The 23,151-nt window shown below is 38.4% G+C and overlaps 1 protein-coding gene across 3 annotated transcripts in view; it reads right to left on the reverse strand.

The window, feature by feature from the left end:
• The window catches only part of MALRD1 (MAM and LDL receptor class A domain containing 1), a 249,923-nt gene that overhangs the window by 13,638 nt on the left and 213,134 nt on the right, over nucleotides 1-23,151 (reverse strand). For all 3 annotated transcript variants that reach the window (XM_030503871.1, XM_030503880.1, XM_030503888.1), the window contains 2 exons: nucleotides 717-799; nucleotides 533-623 (listed from right to left, as the gene is read on the reverse strand). In XM_030503871.1, coding sequence (XP_030359731.1) covers nucleotides 533-623; nucleotides 717-799 — 174 coding nt within the window. The remainder of the gene's footprint in view (nucleotides 1-532; nucleotides 624-716; nucleotides 800-23,151) is intronic.

Here is a 23,151-nt window from a genome sequence, read left to right on the forward strand (position 1 = left end):
AAATTCTTTACTATGAGGGTGGTGAGGCACCGGCAGAGGTTGCTCAGAGAAGCTGTAGCTGCCCCATCCCTGGCAGTGTTGAAGCCCAGGCTGGATGGGGTTTTGAGCAACCTGGTGTAGTGGAAGGTTGTAGTGGCAGGGGTTTGTAACTAGATGATCTTTAAGACCCCTTCCAACCCAATCTGTGCTATGATTCTTTAGATACCTCCTATTTTTCACATTTAACCATTGTGTACAAAAATCAGTGCTACTGTTGTTAAGGTGGATGAATTATGAATTTCTAAATTTAAGAATAATCATACAATGTTGCAATAAAAGCATTCTAAGCAGTCAAATGATAACTTATTGTGTCCAGACTGAGGTCCTCTAAGGTCAGCTTTTGTTTCAGTGCTAGGCTTTATGCCTAGTGTTGCATATGAAGGCAAACAGATTGTGGGGAGATTTAAAAGTTGAAACCAATGAGACTGGGCAGTTAGCCATTGCTTTGTGCCACATTTGTGTCTGCATTACACAAAATAAAAGTTTCACTTACATTTCTGGCATTTTCTTCTTCTTAAGGAAATACAACGCAGCAGCTGTAATTTTAATCAGCAAGAAACCGATACCCAACCCAATCCAAATATCTGCAAAAATCAGCGCAATCAAAGACAGAAATAAATAAAATGAAGCAGTCAAATAATGAGTTGAAAGATATTTCTTTCTTCTTACAGACCCACCATTTTGAAGGAGACTTGAAGTTGGAGGCTGAAGAGGCTTAACACTTTTGTGGCAACGGTTTCCTTTCCATTCTTTTCCACATCTGTGAATAAAACAACAATTTTTGAAAAAGGGAGAAGCAAGGATCATAAACCCAGGAAATGCAAATCCTTTTGAGCACTTTTGCCAACGACTAAAGCTCACCCAGGAATCACAAACACGAGCATCAAATTTCATAGAATGAAATATAAGTGAGAAATACACCAAAAAAAAAAAAAAAAAAGGAAAAAAAAGAGAAAAAAAAAGAAAACAAAATAAAGTTCAAAGATTAGAATTAGCTGCCTTATCCATGTGCCATCATATTATTTTACCATAGCAAAAGAAATCTGACTAATTTCCTTGTTATCCACCATGTGAAGGTTAAATATGTTTCCGATCTGCGGATCTAGGACCCTGATGTAGAGAAAGATACATGAATAGAGATGAGAAAGATGGTTTTCTCCCCCACCTAATCATCTCTCTTGTTTTTCTGTTTTCTTTTAAAAATGATATCCCTTCAATAAATGCCTTTTCAAAACCGAAGCACTACGTTTGAGCTAACAACTGCAACCATGTCAAATTATTCTACATTTTGCATTTGGTTCAAATCCAATCCTGATTTGAAGTAACAAAAATGCAACCAATCTGACACAAACTTTGATTTTTAGTTTACACTTGCTACTTAACAGTTAATCGCAATCACCAAATAAGCGTGTATCATTTCTCACTTTAATTTGCCTGAATTTAGCTTTTTGATACTCTTCATCAGAACGAAGGGACCTTGGACACCCAGGTGAGGGTAGGCTGTGGCTGCTGAGACACGTGAGTCTAGCCCAGGGAGTCTCAAAATGGCTGTAGGCACCTACATTTACAAACCCTAAATGATGACTATTGTGAGAGGTTGTTAAGAGATAGCTACATATTGACATCCAAATTTCAGGCACCCCACTTGATGAGCTGAACCCTACCCTGAGTGTCACATTGGAATGACTTCTACCAACATTTCAATTATCTGCATGCTTGCTGGTTTATGAGCTTCATAAATTTTCAACATTTTTTAAAAAAAGAAGCATCAAAAAGAAGTGATAGTAGTAATCCAGATTCAGTCCTACTAATGTCAAATGAATAGGAAATCAATTTTACTTCTTATGATTTCTCCCTTTAGTTTCACAAACTATTAATGTGGGGTGGATTTTATATTGAGTTGTTTTCTCATTGTAACACCAACATTTTTTTCATAGTCACCAATTTTTATAAAGTAATTTCTAGTTTGTAATTGTGGTTTCCTCTCCTGTCCTTAAATGTATAATACAAAATCTCACATACACACAATTCAATCTTTATATTAGGGGTATTTTATTGGAACGTGTGAGAAAGAACTGCATGTTGTTTGTCATGATTTAGCACATGGTATTGCCTATGTGCATTATCCTGGCACTTTCATACTGAGTTAACTGCGGCACTCTGGAGGGAGAGGAGTACTTCATTTTCCCAGAAAATGACTGAGCGTGGTAGATGTAGTGAGAGGAAGGGTAGGATGATAGGAGCAGCAAGCAGCTGTCTGCAGCCTCAGTGAAGTTTAGGGGAATCCTGAAAGGATCGGAGCGTGTTGGAAGAGAGATCTATACCCCAGGCTCAGACATGACAGGAGGAAGGTGACTTCACTCAAGACCAAAAGAGGCTGATGCGGGATTTGTTGCAACTCTGTAGACCATTGAAAAATAGTGGGCAGAGATCATGCCAGGAGGAAAGTACCAGCCCTATTTGAACACAATGCACAGAGAGACATTTATTTAATCCATTTTACCCCACAAACCTGAGTTTTCTTTGGTTAAAGATTTACCTTGTTCAAGGTTAGTAATTGGTATACTAATGAATCCTAGCTTTAGAGACTGGAGCCAGTAGCATATTCTGACATGATCGTTTTAAAGAAAAGGTAGCACAATTTAAGCTGACAGCTCTGGCTGAGCTGGTTACCCATTGTATTCAGTGATTGAAGATACCTGGTCCCTTCAGTCCTCCTTTATCTTCAGCATACTACAAAAAAATCATGTCATCCATAAGCTGTTCTTTTATGCGGGCTGATGATTTTATACAAAAGTCAAATTGCAGTTGGCTCATACCAAGCCCTGTGGATCCATATAGAAACATTGCAATCTGATGGTAATCACCCATCAAAATAATTTTCTGATTGCTCTTGATTGTATAATTTCCTTTCTCCCCATTTGCCAGATTTTCTTTTGAGCTAGATATGCTTTTAACCAAAATTGCCCTCTTTCTTGTCATTGCAGAATTTACTTAACTATAAAAGAAAGAATGAGAAAACAGATTTACAGCTGTACACAAGCACTATTCAGACTTGGTGAGAGAGGTGCCATCTGCTGCTCTGGAGCCACTGGGGCATAGCTCACCTTCGAGCTGCAAAGAAGTAGTTCTCATAAAGCAAATGTGTGTACTGGTAAAAGTATAAGAAAGTCCTACTCCCCAGAAACAACCATACATATCTTCATATGCCATGTTACCATTTATTGATGAAATATTTTAGCATATTCATGCTGTGTTTGAATTATGGATAAAAAAATTAAGCACTTTTTAGTCATATGGATAACTAGTTTATCTTCTTATACATGCATACAGGTTTTATAATCAACTACTAACTACCTTAGGTTGGCCATTTATTCCCCTCCAAATCTCTGAATATCAACAGTATTGTTTTATGTAACATGACACACACCATTTAGGAATCTGATGTAAAGAGGTAAAAAATGAATTAAGACAGAGCAAAGATAGTATCTCTGAAACTTAGGGTAAGTTATTAGGACAAATTTAGAAACAAGTAAGTGTAAAAAAATATTTTAAAGCATGAAGCATGGGGACTATTCATAGGGAGAGGGAGGAGGCAAGGCTAAAAAGATGAAGTTAGTAAAGACAACATACCTAATTCTCAAAGACTGGGATGGAAAAGGAGTGCTAAATAACAAAAACTTGAAAAGTGAGTATATCAGTCAGTTAGGAACTCCCATTTGTATCTTCATACATCGATTTATTTATTCGTTTTTATCTCTGGCAGGGGAACTTAGCAATCATCCCTGCCACTGAGGTAAAATATAAGACTACCAGAAAAATCTGGATTATAATTCGGAGAGTCATTCAGCTCTTCCTGAGGTTTTGCTGTTCATTAGTTACAAAATGCTGTCTTCTCAAGTGAAAAATAATGTCACAAGAGAAAAAGCTTGCAGGTAGCTGAGAAGCCTTCAACTTTCAGTGAGGTTGCAAGAAAAACATGGGAAAATTGTTCATTAATGTCTTTAGCTCTCAACTGATACAAGCACTGCCTCTGGCTTTTACCAAAGCCAAGCATTTCTGTGCCCAGAAGAGAGAGAAATGTACCCACTTCTCTGAGTCTGACTCTTTGCAGCCTTCTACCTATGCAGTCCTTTGCAATTGTGTGAGATTGGTGTTGAAATGATATTCTTCTCATCTAGTGATATTTCCCATAGACTGCACTCTGTCCGATACATGTTGGACTAGGTGGTTGATAAGGTGGTTGATTCCTTTTCATCAAGGAATAAAATAGACATATAATCATAGAATCATAGAATAGTAAGGGTTGGAAAGGACCTTAAGATATCTAGTTCCAACCCCCCTGCCATGGGCAGGGACCCCTTGTACTAAACCATGTGGCCCAAGGCTCTGCCCAACCTGGCCTTAAACACCGCCAGGGATGGAGCATCCACAACTTCCCTGGGCAACCCATTCCAGTGCCTCACCACCCTCACTTCCCCTGTTTAAGTTTGAAGCCATTACCCCTTGTCCTACCACTACAGTCCCTAAGGAAGAGTCCCTCCCCAGCATCCTTATAGACCCCCTTCAGATACTGGAAGGCTGCCATGAGGTCTCCACACAGCCTTCTCTTCTCCAGGCTGAACAGCCCCAGCTCTCTCAGCCTGTCTTCAAACGGGAGGTGCTCCAGCCCTCTTATCGTCCTCATGGCCCTCCTCTGGACTCACTCCAACAGCTCCATGTCTTTTTTATGTTGAGGACACCAGAATTGTACACAGAACTCCAAGTGAGGTCTCACGAGAGCAGAGTAGAGGGACAGGATCACCTCCTTTGACCCACTGGTCATGTTTCTTTTGGTATAACCCATCAAAAGAAACTGGGCTGCAAGCACACACTGCTGGCTCATGTTAAGCTTCTCATCAACCAACACTCCCAAGTCCTTCTCTGCGGAGCTGCTCTGAATCTCTTCTCCGCCCAACCTGTAGCACTGCCTGGGATTTCCCCGACCCAGGTGTAGGACCTTGCACTTGGCTTGGTTAAACTTCATAAGGTTGGCATCGGCCCACCTCACAAATGTGTCAAGGTCCCTCTAGATGGCATCCAAATAAAAATATCAGAAAAAAAGGTGGGAAAGACAAGTTCCAAATGAAACATGGTATTAGTTCATAGTGGTTTTGAGGAAGTGTTTTTGTTTTCTCAACGGAAGATGTTTCCTTAGCTGTTTGTACTGAGGACACAGAATACATATTCCTGTGTTTTTGCAATCTCAGTCGTACAGACTTGGTCCTTTGCCTGTTACTGCAGAACTATAAGAGTAATAATATCAGGCAGCTTTGTAGGGAAAGAAGTAAAACTTCACCTTTCTACTGTGCTTAACACATACAATTCTGAAGTGAGCTTTAATTACTCTAACAGCTCCAGGTAGGTCAGAGCAGCCTGTGGTATGCACCTGAGAGGTGCTCCAGTTAATGAAGGAGAACACTCTTTTAACTACCTACCCACTGCTGTGCATGGACTGTACTTACAGCGCTTCACTTTCAGATGGGAGGCAGATGAGTTGCTTCTTCAAAGTCGCTATTAGCTTTCTCTCTGATGAGAGCAGCTGGGGGATACGCAAATGCTGATGTGGTGGAAGGACCTTACAGAGTGCAGATCAACCATGTCTTCTGGGCAATGTGTTAAATCTTCATTAGCAGGGTAATGGGAATTTTGAAGAGCTTCCTGAATAATTCTTTCCTGCTATTTTATTTTTAAGACAGACAGTTCTGAAAAAGTTCTGAATTTATCTCGAGCCATGAGGCTAAAATTCCACATTATTTATGTACAATTAATTTCCTTGGACTAATTATATCTTGACTAATTAGCAGCACCACATTTTACATGAGTCTTAAGTTTATCTGAAATACATAGATGGCCATTGCAATCTATTCAAACAGGAAGCTCCTCTTAGTTGAAACAGGAGGAGCAAGAGAGAAAGACAGATGAAATAGCACTTGAATACTTCCATCCCAGCGCACATCCCAATCTCCCCTGCCTGACAAAATACCTTCTGCTATTAGCAAGTCCTTACAGGGAAGTGACCCTGGAAGGGAGAATGTTAACCCTCCAAATTTGCTTCTAGGATTTCCAACTCATTATTTCCTACTATAGATATTGGTAATGCAGAGGAATGAACTTACCATTGCCTGTGTTGCTGCATTCAGTGCCCGCTGTTATGGATCATCTCACTCAGAATGAAAATAAAACCCAAACAAGATGTCTGTTGTTTTTGATGTTCATTCAAGGCAGGTTTGATGTACAAGATCATGTCTGGCTGATACACTGCTGTATTTCAGAGTATTAAAGCACATCTGCTTTTCTTATTTTTATCTGAAACATTGTCATACAGAAAACCTAATCTCTTATGTCAGATGTACATTCAGAATGACCAACAGTTAGTCAGCTAAGTATTTATTATGCATGGTATTAGCAATATCTAAATTAAGGAAGTAATATGTGGGTGATAGTAGTTACATTTTCCTACGAGTATGACTGTACACTTGGTAGTGTACTTTAGAGACTGTACTTATGAATCTGCCACAATACACCAAGTCAGTATCTTCTGTGTGAACCCAGATTTGCCATTGCTGTGTTTATAATACATTACAGGGGGGTCATTACGTATGAGTGCTGACATTATTCAGGAGCTGTGCCATACCTATTGAAGTACAGGCTACTCCAGGAGTGGTGATGGAGAACATGGGGGAAAAAAACCCAACAAACCCACACTTATCTCCTTGCAGAAAACAGAGAATTTACATCCTTGTGTTATATCAGTGTAGAAAAAGTTTCTCTACTCCTTAGCCTTTGCAATCAGTGTTATGCAAAATAAGCTTCACTAGACACTAGAGTATGATGAATACAGCAATTCTTCATTGCATTATAGGGAAAAAGTAACCTCTACTTCAGCAATGAAGTTATCCATTTGCACTCGAGCTATTATTAGGAGTGCACTCAAAGAAAAAAGAAATAATGCTCTCTGATTAGTCTTTATTGCTGAATCAAAATATACAAAATTCCAGTACTGAATGTTGCATGAAAGGTCTCTGGAGATATCATACTTATGATTGTAGCCTGTTGCCTGCTGACTGTAGCGGGAATTAGGATCTATAGTATTCTGTTCATGGTTAAGCTCACAGATGTGGGACAAGGAGAAACCTCTCTTGGAAAAGGCAGGTGAAACGGATGGTAACCTTGAACGTCAAGAAGCTGTAGCATGTAAATAAGAGCACATTAACTCACTGGGAGAGAATTAGATGTTCTCTGAAACACTGTGTGCAGTTCTGATCATTCCTATTCAGGAAGATGAAACAAGACAGGAGGACTGCTAAGGATGAGCAGAAAAATAAAAAGTCTTTCTCACAGGAAGATTCCAAGAGTTCAGTTTGTTTAGTCTACTGAAAGAAAAGCTGAAAGAAAAGCTGAAAGGCATATGGCTTTTCTCTAGAAACACTTTCAAGGATAAACAACAGAGGTATTGAGGGACTTTTCAGGGTAATGGAGAATATTGGCACAAGCACAAAGCTGGCTATGAAGAAATTTATGAGGTAATTATTAGAAAGCATATAAACAGAGAAGCAAAGCTTTTATCCTTCCTGCATTTCTCATAGCATGCTGCTTCAGAAGAATCAGTTGGTATGCTCTGTACGTGGTACCACATACTCCAAACATCCTCAGATGCTGGAAAATCTCAGTAGCACAGCAAGGTAGAGAGGAATATGCAAGCCAAGAATTCCCCATAATTAGTCAACTAACTAAAATTCTGAATAGAATTGTATAATTGTGACTGTGTGTGATAACAAGGGTCTGGATTTGAGGACCCAGATATAGCTTCTATTCTGAAAACTGCTAAAATTCATAACTGGCAAATATAAAGGGATCAACATGAGACACAGTAATATGAGGTATACACAGATTTTAAATGAAACGTAAGTACTCTGAGAAAAGATCTGTGCATCCTCATAGATTATTCAATGAAAGTAACTGCTCACTTTGTATCATAAAAGCATGCACTATGCATAAAGAATAAGACAGAAGGCGTTAGAGATTACAGTGATTAAAATCATATGGCAGAGACGGAAAAGATCAGATTTAATTTATGTAGAAGATGAGTGGGAGCAGTTACGCTGAAGGTAAACAAAATGATATATGGTAAATGGAAGAATGTGTTTCTGCTTATCCTCTAGAATGTTCAATCAAACTGAAAGGAAATATATCTTAAACTAATAATAAGGAAGCTATTTGTCACACAGTGCTTAACTGACCTGGGGGAGTCCTTGTCGTAGCAAGTCTGAGAAGCCAAGAACTTAATGATATGTGCTAGAAAGAGCTCCTTAACACAGAGAATGAAACTCTCTAGAGATTGCAGAACTTAAAGTGCTAACTGATGGCAATTTGGAAGAAAATATGTTTATCATCATCATCATTTTCTACATGTATCTTCTAGCTTCTTTTCTCCCAGGGTGTGCTGGGAGCTACTAGGCATGACACACTGTGATTACTCATTGCTCTTATAGCCACAATGAGAAGTTTTAATTACAGCCTGTGTTAAATGAGAAAAGGTAACCGTTAGAAGGAAAGACTCTGTCAGTATATCTAATTGCTTTTTATATAGATACACAGCGAAGCTATGGTAATCTATTTTAAAGGTTTAGACTGGAATTTAATTTTTCTAACATTAACCACCTGAAAAGAGGGGTATCTAGACAGTCTGGACAAGCTTACACTATGTGAAATAAAGAGACAAATCCTCATCTGGGTTTTTACTATTGGTTATAACAATGTCATGATCACTAGTTCAGGTTATGTAGGTGCATTTAGCTGTTACACAGCTAGGCAAGAGGAACAACACCTTAATGCCTGCTGTTAAATGTTTAAACAGAAAACAAGCGGGATCTGATGTTGAGAGTAGGAGCATGAGGGTGAGCTTTGTATCATGGACAGCTTGCAAAAGACATCCTGTTAGATCCAGGCAAACCATTTATGAAAGGGAGAAGGGTAAATGCTATCTCTAGCTTCAGTCATGTTAAATAGAGATTATTGGAAAATTTCAGAGCAAATATTTCCTCACTGAAATTGGTTGACACGTGAAAAAGCTCATATTTCACAGTGAATTTGAATTAAAGAAATTCTGTCAGTGTCTGAAACCTGCCTGAATTCTTGGCTGGCTCCTTCCCTAAAAAACCTCAGAACTAACCCCAGATTTTGAAGCTACTCTGCTGAGAATTACAGTGTTTCGAAAAACAAATCGCTTTATGGCTTTACTAAAATTCTTCCTGTTTCAGACTGTTGTGATAGTCTTGTACATGATTTTTTTCTTCCACTGCATTTTATCCTATAATAAGGAAATTCAGAGCTATATGGAAATTATTTACTGTCATTTCCTTTTGTGCCTTTACTCTTCAATGAAATAGGCCCCAGCAGAATTCACTGAGGGTAGGTATGTGGCATACACTCTATTTTATGGCAGATTCATTCAGCTACAGCAATGAAGCAGAAGTATGTGCCTGTAGCAGATGGCCAGACTCAAAATTCATCATTTCAAACAATTACATTCTCTTTAATGCTACTTTTCCCCACCTTCTTAAATAATAGTTTTCAGGTAATAGATTTTCCACTGTCATAAAATAGTGGTTAAGGGCCCCATGGACAAATCATGAAACTACTCTTGGCACTGAAGTTAGGATTTGGTGCTAGATAACAGAGAAATGACTATTCATTTCGCTAACCATTAACCAAAATCAAAGTCATAAGATTTCTTCCAGAAAAAAAAAACCAAACAAACAAGAAAGTGATTTTTAAAATGGAAATTTCTTTAGGACAAAATCAGTAATTCAATGTTACTTTATTCAAAGGTCAAATCACCAGAAAATGTATTGTTTGATTCTAACTGATGCTGACATGAGACTGTCACACAACAGAGAAAGAAACAGCTTGAAACAATGTAGTAGGTACATTGATCACTAACCACTGGAGATCAGAGTTCAAATTACAACTGAATCTTGAGTTTCAGCCCCCTGCTGAGTGCTGAGTCTGGAGTTGTGCTTTGTAAAAAGTGGTTATCAGAATAAATAACCTTGCCCATAAAAAAAACTTAACATTTTCAACTTGGATGAACCAGTAAAAATTAGTAATTTTGTGAACTAGAACTAAAAGATGGGATACTGGGAGAGCGGGGCTGGCAGTTTGCTGACTGAAGGAGATCTGGTGCAGATACTCCAAGTAATACGCCTAGCACAGAGAACATTTCACTAGTGAGAAAATGGACGTGTCTCCATTTTCTCTTACTCTAAGGAACGTAGGAGACTGAAGTAATACAAATTACCATTTACAATATGAAGTGAACTTGATCAAGAAGTCCATATCAGTACAGCGGTATCTGGACTATTGAAGCAAAGCAAAAAAGTTCACTGAAGAGATGCAACTTAGCTTGAATCAGCTTACAGTAACCAATCCTCATGTCAGTCTGCCTGTCCATCTTGTTTCCCAGTTATTTTTTCTCCCCCCGCCCCCTCCAGTTTTACATGCCCTTCTTTCTGTGCCCCTCGTGTGTTTCTCTTCCTTCTATTCTTTTCCTCTCTCACTTTTGCTGTTTGTGGAACATGCACTTGGAGATTTGCTCTTGAAGAACACTTCAAGAAGGGGAATAACATGGAGGGAAAGAGAGCAATGAGAAAAAGAGACAGAGAAACATAAGTATCTAAAAACCTTCTTTTTACATGTTTGTGTCTTAAACATAGCCCCTAGCTGCAATTTCTAGCTGACTGAATGAAGATGAAGAAATGACCTGACAGAAAGCCTGACTGTGCAGCTGTATTGACAGCTGGTAGAAACATTCTTTAGCTTTCAGAAATGACACTGATTTAATATTTAGGTAAAATTAGGAAATAATGTAATAAAGTATAGAAGAGATACCTAGTTTTAAGATAGACCTGTTAATTTCACAGAAAAAAGCTTTTTTGCTTAAATGACAGTTCTGTTGATAGAACAGATGTGGTTATGGATCAGTAGAAAACCTAATAAAAGATCTGAATATATTTACAGTGGCTGGATTTTTCCACAGAGACCTTCATTTTCTTGTGTTCTTTTTGCTTTATATGTTTTTGTTTTTTGAGAGGTGGAGAGTTTTTGTTTGTTTGGGGTTTTTTTGTTTTTAAATATTTGCTCTTATTGCCTTCAGTCAGACTGTAACAGTACTACATACTCACGATATTGTTATGAGCATTATAACTAGTTAGGTAAGAAACTATAGGTATTTATTGCAAAATCAGTTTATGTATCCGCTTTTCACTGCTGTTTGCCCCCTGAATAGCTTTCATATAGATGAATCTGCAATGTCCAGGTGAAATTAGTTTTTCAAAAGCTTGACCAGTGGAAGTGTCTTGTCTGTATCAAACCATGCATTTGGCACAAATTAGGAAAAAAAAAAGTGATCCCCCCCCCCCCCCCCCCCCCCCTTTCCTGCTCCCCCTTTCCAGCATTGGTCTAGTCTTTTTATCAGCTGAAACGGTCTGCTTTAACCAGAGCCTGCGACGACCGGGCATTGCTCCTGGCAGGTGGATTGTGGTATATATTGGAGATTATAAATCATTTTGACATTCTCAGACAGTTTTAAATTTATCTGCTTACATGGGAGACAACACTGCACAATAGCATCTACTGCTGCTGCTTCTCAACATTGTACAAGCTAAGTTCACAAGTATAGGCTAAGATTACATCAACACAAATATATTTAAAACTTTTCACTTGTATTTTAAATGTCTATCTATAAGAAACAAACAAACAAAAAAAGCCAAAAACCCACTCTTTTGCTTACCCTTCATGCAATACAGAGACAGCGGTTTACACTCTGTTTGAATCACTCACCCCCCAGAAAAAGGCTTAAGTTCTGCAATAAGTTCTATATATGTCAGTGTGGTCCATGGGAAAGAATAATGCTGGGATGTTGTATCTGCATAAATTGCACAGTCCTCTTCTTATATTAGAGATGAATTTCACAGAAGCTTGGGGAATTCACTCTCTAGTTTCTTGCTAACAAGTTAAATTTACGAAATCTTTAGAGAAATGACCTTTAAACAATTTATGAGAACCTAAGACACTTTAAATGCAATAAAAATAATTTCATCACAACCTTTCTCCCAGCTCCACATTCTGTTAGAGTTGTTATGGTTACAGAGTCAAGACTTGATAATTTAGGAGAGGCTGGAATTAAAGATTCCCATGCAATTTCAATTCAAACCCTCATGCATGCTTGTTCAGGCACAGTATTTAATTGGAAGATCACAAACTCCCTCTACACCTCCCTCCTAATCAAAAACTTTCATTTTGCTATTTAGTGCTTAGCTTTGCAATAAGATTATTATCACAGCATATAGGAAAGGTAATTCACTACGCCAAGTAAAAAACAGAGGAAAAAAATATTGTTATTATGAATAGCTAAGTCATCTCTTCTGTCATCAGTGTTCAAACCTTTAAACTTCTTTACTTAATACCACTCTATTAGTTGACATGAAGAGAAATTTGAACTCCAGATCCATTCTTGAGAGTTTTATTGGGAAGAATAGACAGATCTAAATCTGGCTTGTTTGAAGAACTTTGATAGAAGAGCTTATTTCAACTGGTATACTGGGTATTTTGATAAAGCAAAATCTTTCCCATGGTCTTCAGTGCACCACAGACTGTTAATAATATATGGTGAGTTACAGCTAATGTTAGCAGAATTTCTAACAGCGTTCCATTCAGTAAAGTCTTTTTTTGGTTGCAGTCAAAGAATGTGCAATATGGTTGTAGAACAGAGAACTATTCCCCTGATGTTAATGCTCTGTGCAAGCAATCATGGTACTTGAACAATTCAAAGCACCCTTTATGCTCCTTTAAGGTGTGCCACTTGGCAGAACAAAAACCTAGTTAACCTCCATTGCTGGTCAACAGCACTAACATAGACATAGCATCCAAAAATCTGTGAGGCCAAAGAATCCTTGTTATGTTCTGTTTTGCTACTGATGGTTTTATGTCAACAGTTGGGATGAGGTGGCAGGGAGCCATGACAAACATTCCGTATTAATAAGGGACAGATTTACATTTTGTAAAGGCGCAGGACCAAGACTTTTATATAAGCTGAAGTCAGCTTCTATACAGCTGAAAAACTGATTTCATTAACCTACATCTTCTCTGAATACAAGGACATTGCACTTTTTCATCTATTTGGAATAAAAAATGTATTTTTTTCTGTATGGTTCCTAGCAGATGATTTTTTTTTTTTTACTGCTCTTGAAACAGTCTGTTACAAAGCTGGTACAATGCCCTGCCTTTGTTCTTCACTTCAGTAACTGAAAATCAAGACAAGATATCTTAATTTCACAAATATTTTCAAACACCTAGAGTAAGAACTGTATTGCATTATTGCATATCCATTACTCATTACACATACAGTAAAGAAATTCATAATATATCAAAGCATGGCATATTCTGAAATGTGTTCTCAAATATGACCTGAGTTAGCCAACTCCTTAAGGTGTAAAAGGAGATTGAACTTATTTGTACATGACAGTTTTCTATCCTTTGAATGAGTTTAGACATTGATAAGATGTTTTCTAATTTGTTTTTCTTAGTAGAAGGATTTTCTCATAGCAGTTCTTTTGAGTATGTTACTGTAAAAACAAGAATAACCCCATGTTTTATCCTCTTATTCACAATGCACCTGAAGACCTGCTGTTTTACAGGATTGACAGTCTTGACACCTAAAAATTTACTTCCCATTTTTTCTTTCCTTTTTATTGTCTTGGGAAGTAATCTGAATTTTAGAGCACGGTAGTCTATGGTAGCTTTTTTTCTGTCTCCAAAACTTGTACATTACAACTTTTTTGGTTATATTGTGATATTCCTCAAAACTCACCAGCAGAACTGATACTACATCTGGACCTGGAATACTAAATATCACACCGTATCTTTATGGTGTGGGCACCAAATATATGCACAGAGCCATGAAAATAGTGACAGGCCAATGCAAGTCTAGCTTGTTGTGCGTTCTTGCCATTTTATCACAGGACATGCAACGCTTACTTTGCATAGTGAAAACCTGAGAATCTCAGCCTGCTTCTTTCCAAATGTAAATATTTAGATAGATTGCATATTTGCTTTCAGTGTTATGTTAAGTTCCATTAATCAGTGTGATTAGCTTTGGTTGACCCCTTGGATGGAGGAAGCAGGTTGATCTTTTCCTGAGAAACTACTGAGCAGCTGGAGAAGAGGTAAGGAAGAGAGTGGAGACCGCAGATAAAATCAGACTTGGCAGGACAGGATGACACAGCACAGAGCTGCCAGCCTGTGGCTCACAATAAAAAGACTGAGAAACAACTGAAAAGAGAGAGAGAGAGAGAGGAGATGGGGGGGTCTCAGAGACAAGCTGATGCTTCTTCAGGACCAGAGGATGAGGAGCAGAGCTTGAAGCCACTCAGAAAGCATCCAAGATGACTGCAACAAGATGAGAAGTGGGAACACATTTGTGAGGAAAAGTAGGAAAGGGAATAGCTGTGAGTAAAAGTTTTTATTTCTACTCTATTTTCCCTGGTGACACTGAGTTTTCTTGATTTAAATAGTATTCTAATTCAGATTCCAGTAAAGCTGGCTTTTAGTTTAAAAGCCTTTTTGCATTCAGGCTGGGCACATCTACTTTTAAGATAGAGCATGTTGCAAGTACATCGTAAGGAATAGAAAAAAACCCAACCAAAACCCCACAATGATATTATTAGGAAAAAAAGTGCCAAATGTTTTTTTCTTAGCCTGGGTTTGACTGTAGGTCATAAAATATTGTAACCTTGGCAGCCACAGAACTAGAGCCACCTTTTAGGGTCCCCAACTTGTGGGTGTGATGATGTGATATAACTTCCAGTAGAAAACACCAGCCCAAGTAGCAGCTGCATTGGTAGGTGTTTTCCCATGCATAGGTAGAAGAGGACACAGGCAGCTGCCTGGAAGTGGCAGGAACCTGCCAGCTTTCCTTACTTGCTTGCTTGACTGCTTGCTTCCTTCCTTCCTCCTGCTCTCTTCCTTCCCTGCAAATATGCTGTGAAAAATCTTGTAGTCAGGCTCACCCCAGAGTAAATGGAAAAGAAAAATGATTTCTATTTTCTTCTCTTAGGTCTTACACGGTAAGGAACAATACTAACCAAGCTGGGAGAAACAATATTTTGCCTGTATTTACACTTCTGTCATATTGCTGCCTTCAACTTGATTTTCAGCTCCTCAGGCAATCTATCTCCACTTCTATCGTTGACGTTGCCCTATTTCATTTATTAACCAAATACACCCCTGTCTTAGTAAAAGGTCTTACAAATGTTTTCAGATTACTCAGAGCTCCACCAGTTTAGAAACACAGCTACATATCCCCACAAGAGAGATTATACTCCTACACTGCCTGATCCTTGCATCTCCTTCCAGGTTCCTTATCCTACTTGAGCTTAGCTGAGCAAGATGAATATAGAGGATTCAGCTCTCTGCTCAGGCTGACCTGATGAAAGTTTAAATTAACTGAATGGTAGGACAGTCAATAAGTTCTATTTGCGAGTAAAAGTTATTTGGAATGGATCAGAGAACAAATTTTGTCTCAGGCCTCAAGCATACACACGACTGAGGCGCCTGCCAACTCCCTGGCCCCCCAGCTTTTTAATGAGCTCTAAAATGACTTAATAGAATAGAAAACAAAAAACTGAACTCTAATCTTAAATACACTAAAATGATTTAAAAAAGGGGTCTAATTATTTGTTTCTCATCTTATCATAAATAAGAATTTTAAGTGGTGATACTGAAGGGACAACATTTTGGGATGCTGTACAGCAGTTCTCACATTTGATTCATAAAAACATTTGTAATACTTTATGAACATACAGAGTTTCTCCTTTAAGCAGATAAATACATGGCAGACTTCTATTACAAGGAATTCAGTTCAGGATCTTTTGCTCAAATATCCAGGAGAGAAAGGAATGTTTATAATCCTCTTTTATGTTCAAAGACTTTCTGTGAAGGCCAGCAGTTAGATGGGGATATAATCGCAAACACTGGGGCAGTTAGAATTTGTGAAGATGGAAGAGTAATAGTGCTGTCCACCCATAATGTGTTATAATATTTTCTGAGCCTGTCTCCTTGATTTAGTTTGGAATTCCAATGAAAAAGTATCGTTCCTGATATTTTATATTTTGGATAGGTGGTAAATACCACACAACTAGTTTGTAGGATATTTCTACAATATCTTCAAGTCTAACACAAAACCAGTTAAAACAAGGTTCTATTTCAAAGTAATTCCTTTTGGTGAGAGATTAACAAAATTCTGCCCAACTTATGGAGTGAATGTTGGTGTAAGGTTGGCTAGTTTTTTCACTTTACACTTTCAGGTGGAGATAAGAACATTTACATCAGCTGAAGAATTGGTTTAGTTATTACTGTGGTGTTACTTACTACTATGAACTTCTTTTACTGCTCGAGAATGAAGCTAGAAACCCAAAACGTATGGGGCCAAGTATTGACAAGAGTGGAAACAGGATTTGTTGCAGGCATATGCACATTATAGAACTTGTATGAATATCAGTGCAAACTGAAGGATCTACTCAGTTTTGTAAACTAAGTATTGAATTTTGTTTCTTTTATTTCACCATTGAAGTATTGCTAGTGTCTCAGACTATTGTCAGTCTTTTCTTGAAAGGTTAAGGGTTAAAATGAGATCAGGAGTTGGTGTTCATGCACTTGGTGTAGTGAATAACCATTTATATGAATTTGTTTACCTTTGAGGTTAGTTATTTCTTCCTGAGCATTTAATGAAGCTTTGGTTCTTGTCCCTAAACAGTTCTATTCCAGCTCTTTTCTTTTTTCCTAAAGAAACAAACTTAGAGAACTTACTTTCCACGAGAATTCAATAAAACCAGCCTTCCTGGTTGCTCTGGTCACCTACACAGCAAAAAGGAAGTTAAACTGTTTGCTGACATATCTCTTCTGATTTGGGTCTGAGCTTCTGCTCTTGAGCCTGCTGCCAGAAGTTTGACTTGCACAGACAATACTTTGTGGGTGGTGACTTCACTGGGAATCAAGAGCCAAGAACTGGAGAAATGTCGTGTGTGCCATGTCTGTGGTGATTAGGAAAACATTACTGGATCCACACTTTTAAAGTTAACAGCAAATGTGCTTATTTTGTGGTAACCATGCAGTGGAAGAAAGCTGTTCTCTGGCCCCTAAACCCCAGCTTAGCTAATCATAAGGAAGGTTAACAAATGCAGTATTTTTCTCATGGCATTTCATAAACACAAGGTTTCAAAATGAATGTGGATGGAAAGGCAAACAATCCTTCCACCCCTTGTGATCTGCATAGAATTGTGGTTTGCCTGCACTGGCTGAAAGCTCCTGGTAATTATTTAGAAAGATTGGCACTGTTTAGAGAGCTAACATATCTGCATATATTCCTATCTCACCCTTGCATTCTTTGGAACATACAAATCAATCTTGATACATTCATTGCTAACAGATACATAAGGGCTATCCTAAATCCAGATGTGGAATTTGTATTAATATCATTGATATCTGATATCATTGATATCCTGAGCACACATACAGGCCGAGTAGAGAATGGATTGAGAGAAGCCCTCAAGACTTGGGGGAGGAGAAAGACTTGGAGGTGTTGGTCAACAAGAAGTCTAACATGACTCAGCAGTGCGTGCTTGCAGCCCAGAAAGTGAACCATATCCTCAGCATCAAAAGAAATGTGACCAGGAGGTTGAGGGAGGTGATTCTCCCCCTCTGCTCTGTTCTTGTGAGAACCCACCTGGAATACTGTGTCCAGCTCTGAGGCCCCCAATGTAAGAAAGACATGGACCTGTTGAAACTAATCCCAAATAGGGCCATGAAGATGATCATAGGATTGGAGCACCTCTGCTCTGAAGACAGGCTGAGAGAATTGGGCTTGTTCAGTCTGGAGAGAAGGCGGCTCAGGGGAGACCTGAGAGAAGCCTTCCAACAGCTAATGGGGGACTACAAGAAAGCTGGAGAAGGACTTTTTAGAAGGGCATGTAGTGACAGGACAAGGAGTAATGGCTTTAAACTGAGAGGATAGATTTAGATTAGACACTAGGAAGAATTTCTTTACTGTGAGGGTGGTGAGGCATTGGAATAGGTTGATAAGAGAAGTTGTGGCTGTCCCATCCCTGGCAGTGTTCAAGGCCAGGTTGGATAGGGCTTTGAGCAATCTGGTCTGGTTGTGGAAGGTGGGGTTGGAACTAGATGATCTTTAAGGTGCCTTCCAACCCAAAACATTCTATGATTCTATGATATTTCCCTGCAAGGAATTCAGTTCACGGTCAGCTTGAAGGAATCAGAAATGAATACATAAACCAATATTTATATAGAAAAAGTAAGTATAAACTTACTTTTATAAGTTTATACTTATAAGTATAAAATAGAAAGTAAAAGTACTTATTAGGTGTATACTTCTAAGATGTAGAGAGATTGATTGCTGTTTAGCCTAAGTATGTCTTATTTACTCCTGCATATGCTATGGGACATTATGAACACAAAGATAAAAGCCTCAGTCAAAATTGAGCAGTGATTCCAGCTAAAATAAACCATTCCAGTTTTGCTTTAGTACATTACTGAAAACAATCTTTACTGAATATTCTTAACTAGAGCTAGGTGCTTCGTCATTGAAGTCCAGAAAGTTTATTCATCAAACTGTTAAGTACATCTATCATTGCCTTACTCACACTAGTCTTCCAGAAGCCTCAGTAGTATTAAGAACTAAATAGCAAAAGTGTCTTGTTTATTAATTTGGTTTTCAACTTTCTGAAACAAGCACATAAGAAAACCCGAGCATTCTTCAAGAATTCATATTGTTCTTCCACATATTTATAAGTTGTTTTTTTTCCCAGAGACCATCTCACTGGCTTCTTGGGGTACTTGGGAGTTTCTAAGAGCATGCAGAACCTTAACATTTGCTTGTGTAGTTATAATTTACTATTACAGTTCCTGTGTTTGTTATTATATCTGGGTCCCATTTTATCAAGGCAACAAAACTCTGAAGAGTCTCTCTCATGAAGAACTTGAAACAAACACACCAAAAGGGCTAGAGGAGAGGGAGCACTGTTACCAGCTCATTGTTGATGAAGAAGAAAGTCACAGAGAGGAGAAGGGTGAACTTTATTCATACTTAATCAATCAATATCGCATCAGAAAGCCTCTTGCAAGTAGGTAGGATATGGGTTTTTAAATTGCTTGCAAGATTTGGAAGAACTTAAATTAGAGGAGCTGCACATGCTGAGCTCAGAAATCTTCAGTTCCAGACTTGTACTTTATTCTCGTGACTAGTTTATACCCCCACAAAAGCAAAATGAATGAATGTGCACAGTAAGCACTCAGTTGCTCAAACACTTGTGTTTGTGGCCTTAGAATTTTTACTTCAAAAATCTGTTTTTTAATGGTTCGATCATCTTTCCTGCCAGGCTTCATAAATCTGTGCAAGAAACTGCTGCTTGAACTGCCCTAAAAATAACAACAGGAAAAAAAAAAAAAAGAGAAAATTTCCATGTGGGTTCTTTGTTGCAGAAGAGTGAAATTAGTCAAAAGGAATGCACACACTGGCACTGCTCTGAATACTTGGCTTCAGTATTTTTTTAAACCACTAAAAAAATGTGTTTCACAATTTTTCTGTGCTTCCTGTTTCACTAATGCTACATGTATTGGGTTTGCACGGCAAGGTTTTGGTAACAGGGAGGCTATAGGAGTGGCTTCTGTGAGAAGCTGTCAGAAGCTTCCCCCATGTTCAACAGAGCCAGCTCTAGCCAGCTCCAAGATAGACCATCCGCTGGCCAAGGCCAAGCCCATTAGTGATGGTGGTAGTGTCTCTGGGATAACATAGTTAAGATGGGGAAAAATAAAACTGCACAACTGCAGCCAGATAAAGGAGTCAGAACATGTGAGAGGAACAGCTCTGCAGACACCAAGGTCAGTGCAGAAGGAGGGGAGGAGGTGCTCCAGGCGTCGGAGCAGAGATTCCCCTGCAGCCCATGGTGCAGACCATGGTGAGGCAGGCTGCCCCCTGCAGCCCATGGAGGTCCATGGTCGAGTAGATACCCACCTGCAGCCCGAGTAGGACACCGGAGCAGGGGTATGCCTGAAGGAGGCTCTGACCCCATGGGAATCCTGTACTGGAGCAGGTTTGCTGGCAGGACTTATGACTTATGACTCTGTAGGGGACCCATGCTGGTGCAGCCTGTTCCTGAGGGACTGCACCCATGGAAGGGACCTGCACTGGAGCAGTTCCTGAAGAACTGCAGCCTATGGGAAGGACTCATGTTGGAGAAGTTCATGGAGATTTGTAAAATTGCCTGTCTCCCTGTGTCAATGTCGAGGGTAAGGTAGAGAAAATCTTGAGTGAAGCTGTGTCCAGGAAGAAAGGAAGGGTGAGGGGAAGGCATTTTAAGCTTTGGTTTTATTTCTCACTACCCTACTCTTATTTGCTTGGTAATAAATTAGATTACTTTTCCCCAAGTCGAGTCTGTTTTGCCTGTGACAGTAGTTATTGAATAATCTCACCCTGTCCTTATCTCCACCCATGAGCTCTTTTCTTACTTTTTCTCTTCCCTGTCCAGCTGAGGAGAGGAGTGATATAGTGGCTTTGGTGGGCACCTGATGTCTGGCCAGAGTCAAACCACCACATTACACCAGAATATAAGCCACAGATAAAAGTCTTCTGGCAGCTTTTGTATTTTAGTAACATTAGAAGGGAGACTGTTTTGGAATACTGGGTAGAAATACTTTGTAATGAGGACACACTTCAATCACAAGAAGGAAAACTATTTTTCAGATGCTGAAAAAGTACTCCATGTCCTGAGAACCTTCTCCCTGTAGCATGTAACATATACATCTTCCTGATGCTTTTGTGCATTGATATCCCAGGCTTGTACTGAAAGGGACAATGTAAGAATGAAGACAACTATTCTTCTTTTCTAAATATTCCAGAGATATCTAGGTCATATGGGATATCTTCCTTCAAAAATAACTTTGTAGACTCTTTTCTGACTAGACAGCTTTTTGCAGAATATTTTGTTAAAATTTCTGCTTTTCACCAGAAAACTTGAAAGTCTTCATTATTCTAGCGAAAAAATGATTCTTGAGAATTTGAGCAAGACTAACACTACTCTCATTTTCACTAGCGTATCTTTGAGGGGGCAGAGATGAAAGGAGAAAAAAAGATTAATTTTCTAACTGATTTTTAACTTCACTGCATAACATTTAGAATAGTCTAAGCAAATTAGAATTTACAGACTTAGGAAAAAATCTGCCTGTTTAAAAAATAATATTAGATCCCTACTATCCTATACATTGTGTGCAAATTTATGTTCTCCCAGTTCCAAGTAAAAAGAAAAAGATACAAATGAATTTGTTTAGCCCATGTCATTAACATAGGTTTTGCCTGGGGGTTTTTTTGCCCTTTATTTTTTTTCCCCACAGACCATATGAACTACAAATTACTTTCCTGAGCCAGCCTGAAAAAGAGGAAACTTTTCATTTTGATTACTGTTGCACCACATGTGTGCTTCTGAAATACTATCAGAGCTTTGAATGTTGCAGTCCAGCCTGCCTTAACAAAAGAATTTTACAGTTCACTGCTGTGCATTTTTTAGGAATACTTGTACATTTTTCATGCTCAAGAAGAAAAAATATTCAAATAAATATGGCCTTGAAAATTTACCAAAGTATTTGTTCCAGCTTTTGCATGCCAATACCAGTTGTGAGGACTTCAAACCAGCAGAACAAAATAGGTTATTAAAAAAGAAAGCTAGAGAGTGAAGATGAAAAAGTTGTAGAAGAAGCTCAAATGTCAAAGGCAAGATTATTGTACTATGCTTTGATTCTCCGGATTTATGGGAAAAGCACATTCCTTCCTGTGCTCAGTCTTTGTTTCATACACTTTTAGAATGAAGTTATTTTGAAAGAGATACCTGCTTTCTCTTCAATAAGTATAAAAAGTTCTGTTAAATTGTGCTCTAAACTTTGAAAAGTGTGCAGACCTGTTAGAACATGGAATCTATCGGTATTGCACACTGGGTAGGGGACAGGTTATACTGTCCATATTACGCTCATATTAGGATTAGCATCCAGTATTTGAAATGTTCTTAAATTATACTTGCTAAATGGGAAACAATAGATGGAGTGGGAAGAAATTATGAAGGCTTTGATATCAGGTTCAGTAGTTAACATTTATTGCAGTAAGAGAGATGGAGCAGAGATGCAAAAAGAAGAACAATATGTTCAGAGCAGTAGTCTAGAATCCTCTCTGCAGCTGCTTTCTGAGGAACATCAGTTTAAAAACCTTGCAGTCATCCAAGCAAGGAAGGACAATGCTTCAGTAACTGAGATGCATGAGGATGACAGCTTGGGCAAGAACTTTTGTTAGATGTGATGTGTAGGAACGCATCTTAAAATGAAGTCGAGAAAGAATGTGCAAGGTACAGGTGCAACCTGCCTGTAGGTATTAGGGAAAGTTCAGAGTGTAGAATTGTAAGGTAGCTCAGGGTGATTAAGGAAAAGGTTTTCTTGAGGATTTTTTCATGAGACTAAAATTCAAGTGACACTGACCTTGTAGTGAGTATAGACTGCATAGAGAAAGCTGATTAGAACTTCGCCATCTTTTTCATATATGCAATAGTTCTGCCATATAAACCCTGTATTTATATTTGGGGGCACATTATGACACCTATTAATATCTTAAGTTGGCCTTGCTCTAAGATATATTTTAATGCCTATATAGATAAATAGTTTTAGAAAGCTAAGAAAGAGTAATTTGAAAATTTTTCAACTTCTATATTACATTTAAATACACAGTTGTGTTGTATATTCCCATGTTGAAACGTGATGCTCATAGTTCTCTAGTGGTACGATTTTCGTAGGTCGGAATAAAGTATTGGGTATATCAACCCACTGTAAACTTCTGTGTTTACAGTGACTTGTATCTTGCTGTCTGTATAACGTATTCTAAACACACAAAGTATTAGAGAGATAGCTGTAGAAGCATTATATCTGTATATAAAGAGATACATATAAAAGCTATATACCTAT

Source organism: Strigops habroptila, chromosome 1, assembly GCF_004027225.2.
Source record: "Strigops habroptila isolate Jane chromosome 1, bStrHab1.2.pri, whole genome shotgun sequence".
In the NCBI taxonomy this organism is placed as follows: domain Eukaryota; kingdom Metazoa; phylum Chordata; class Aves; order Psittaciformes; family Psittacidae; genus Strigops; species Strigops habroptila.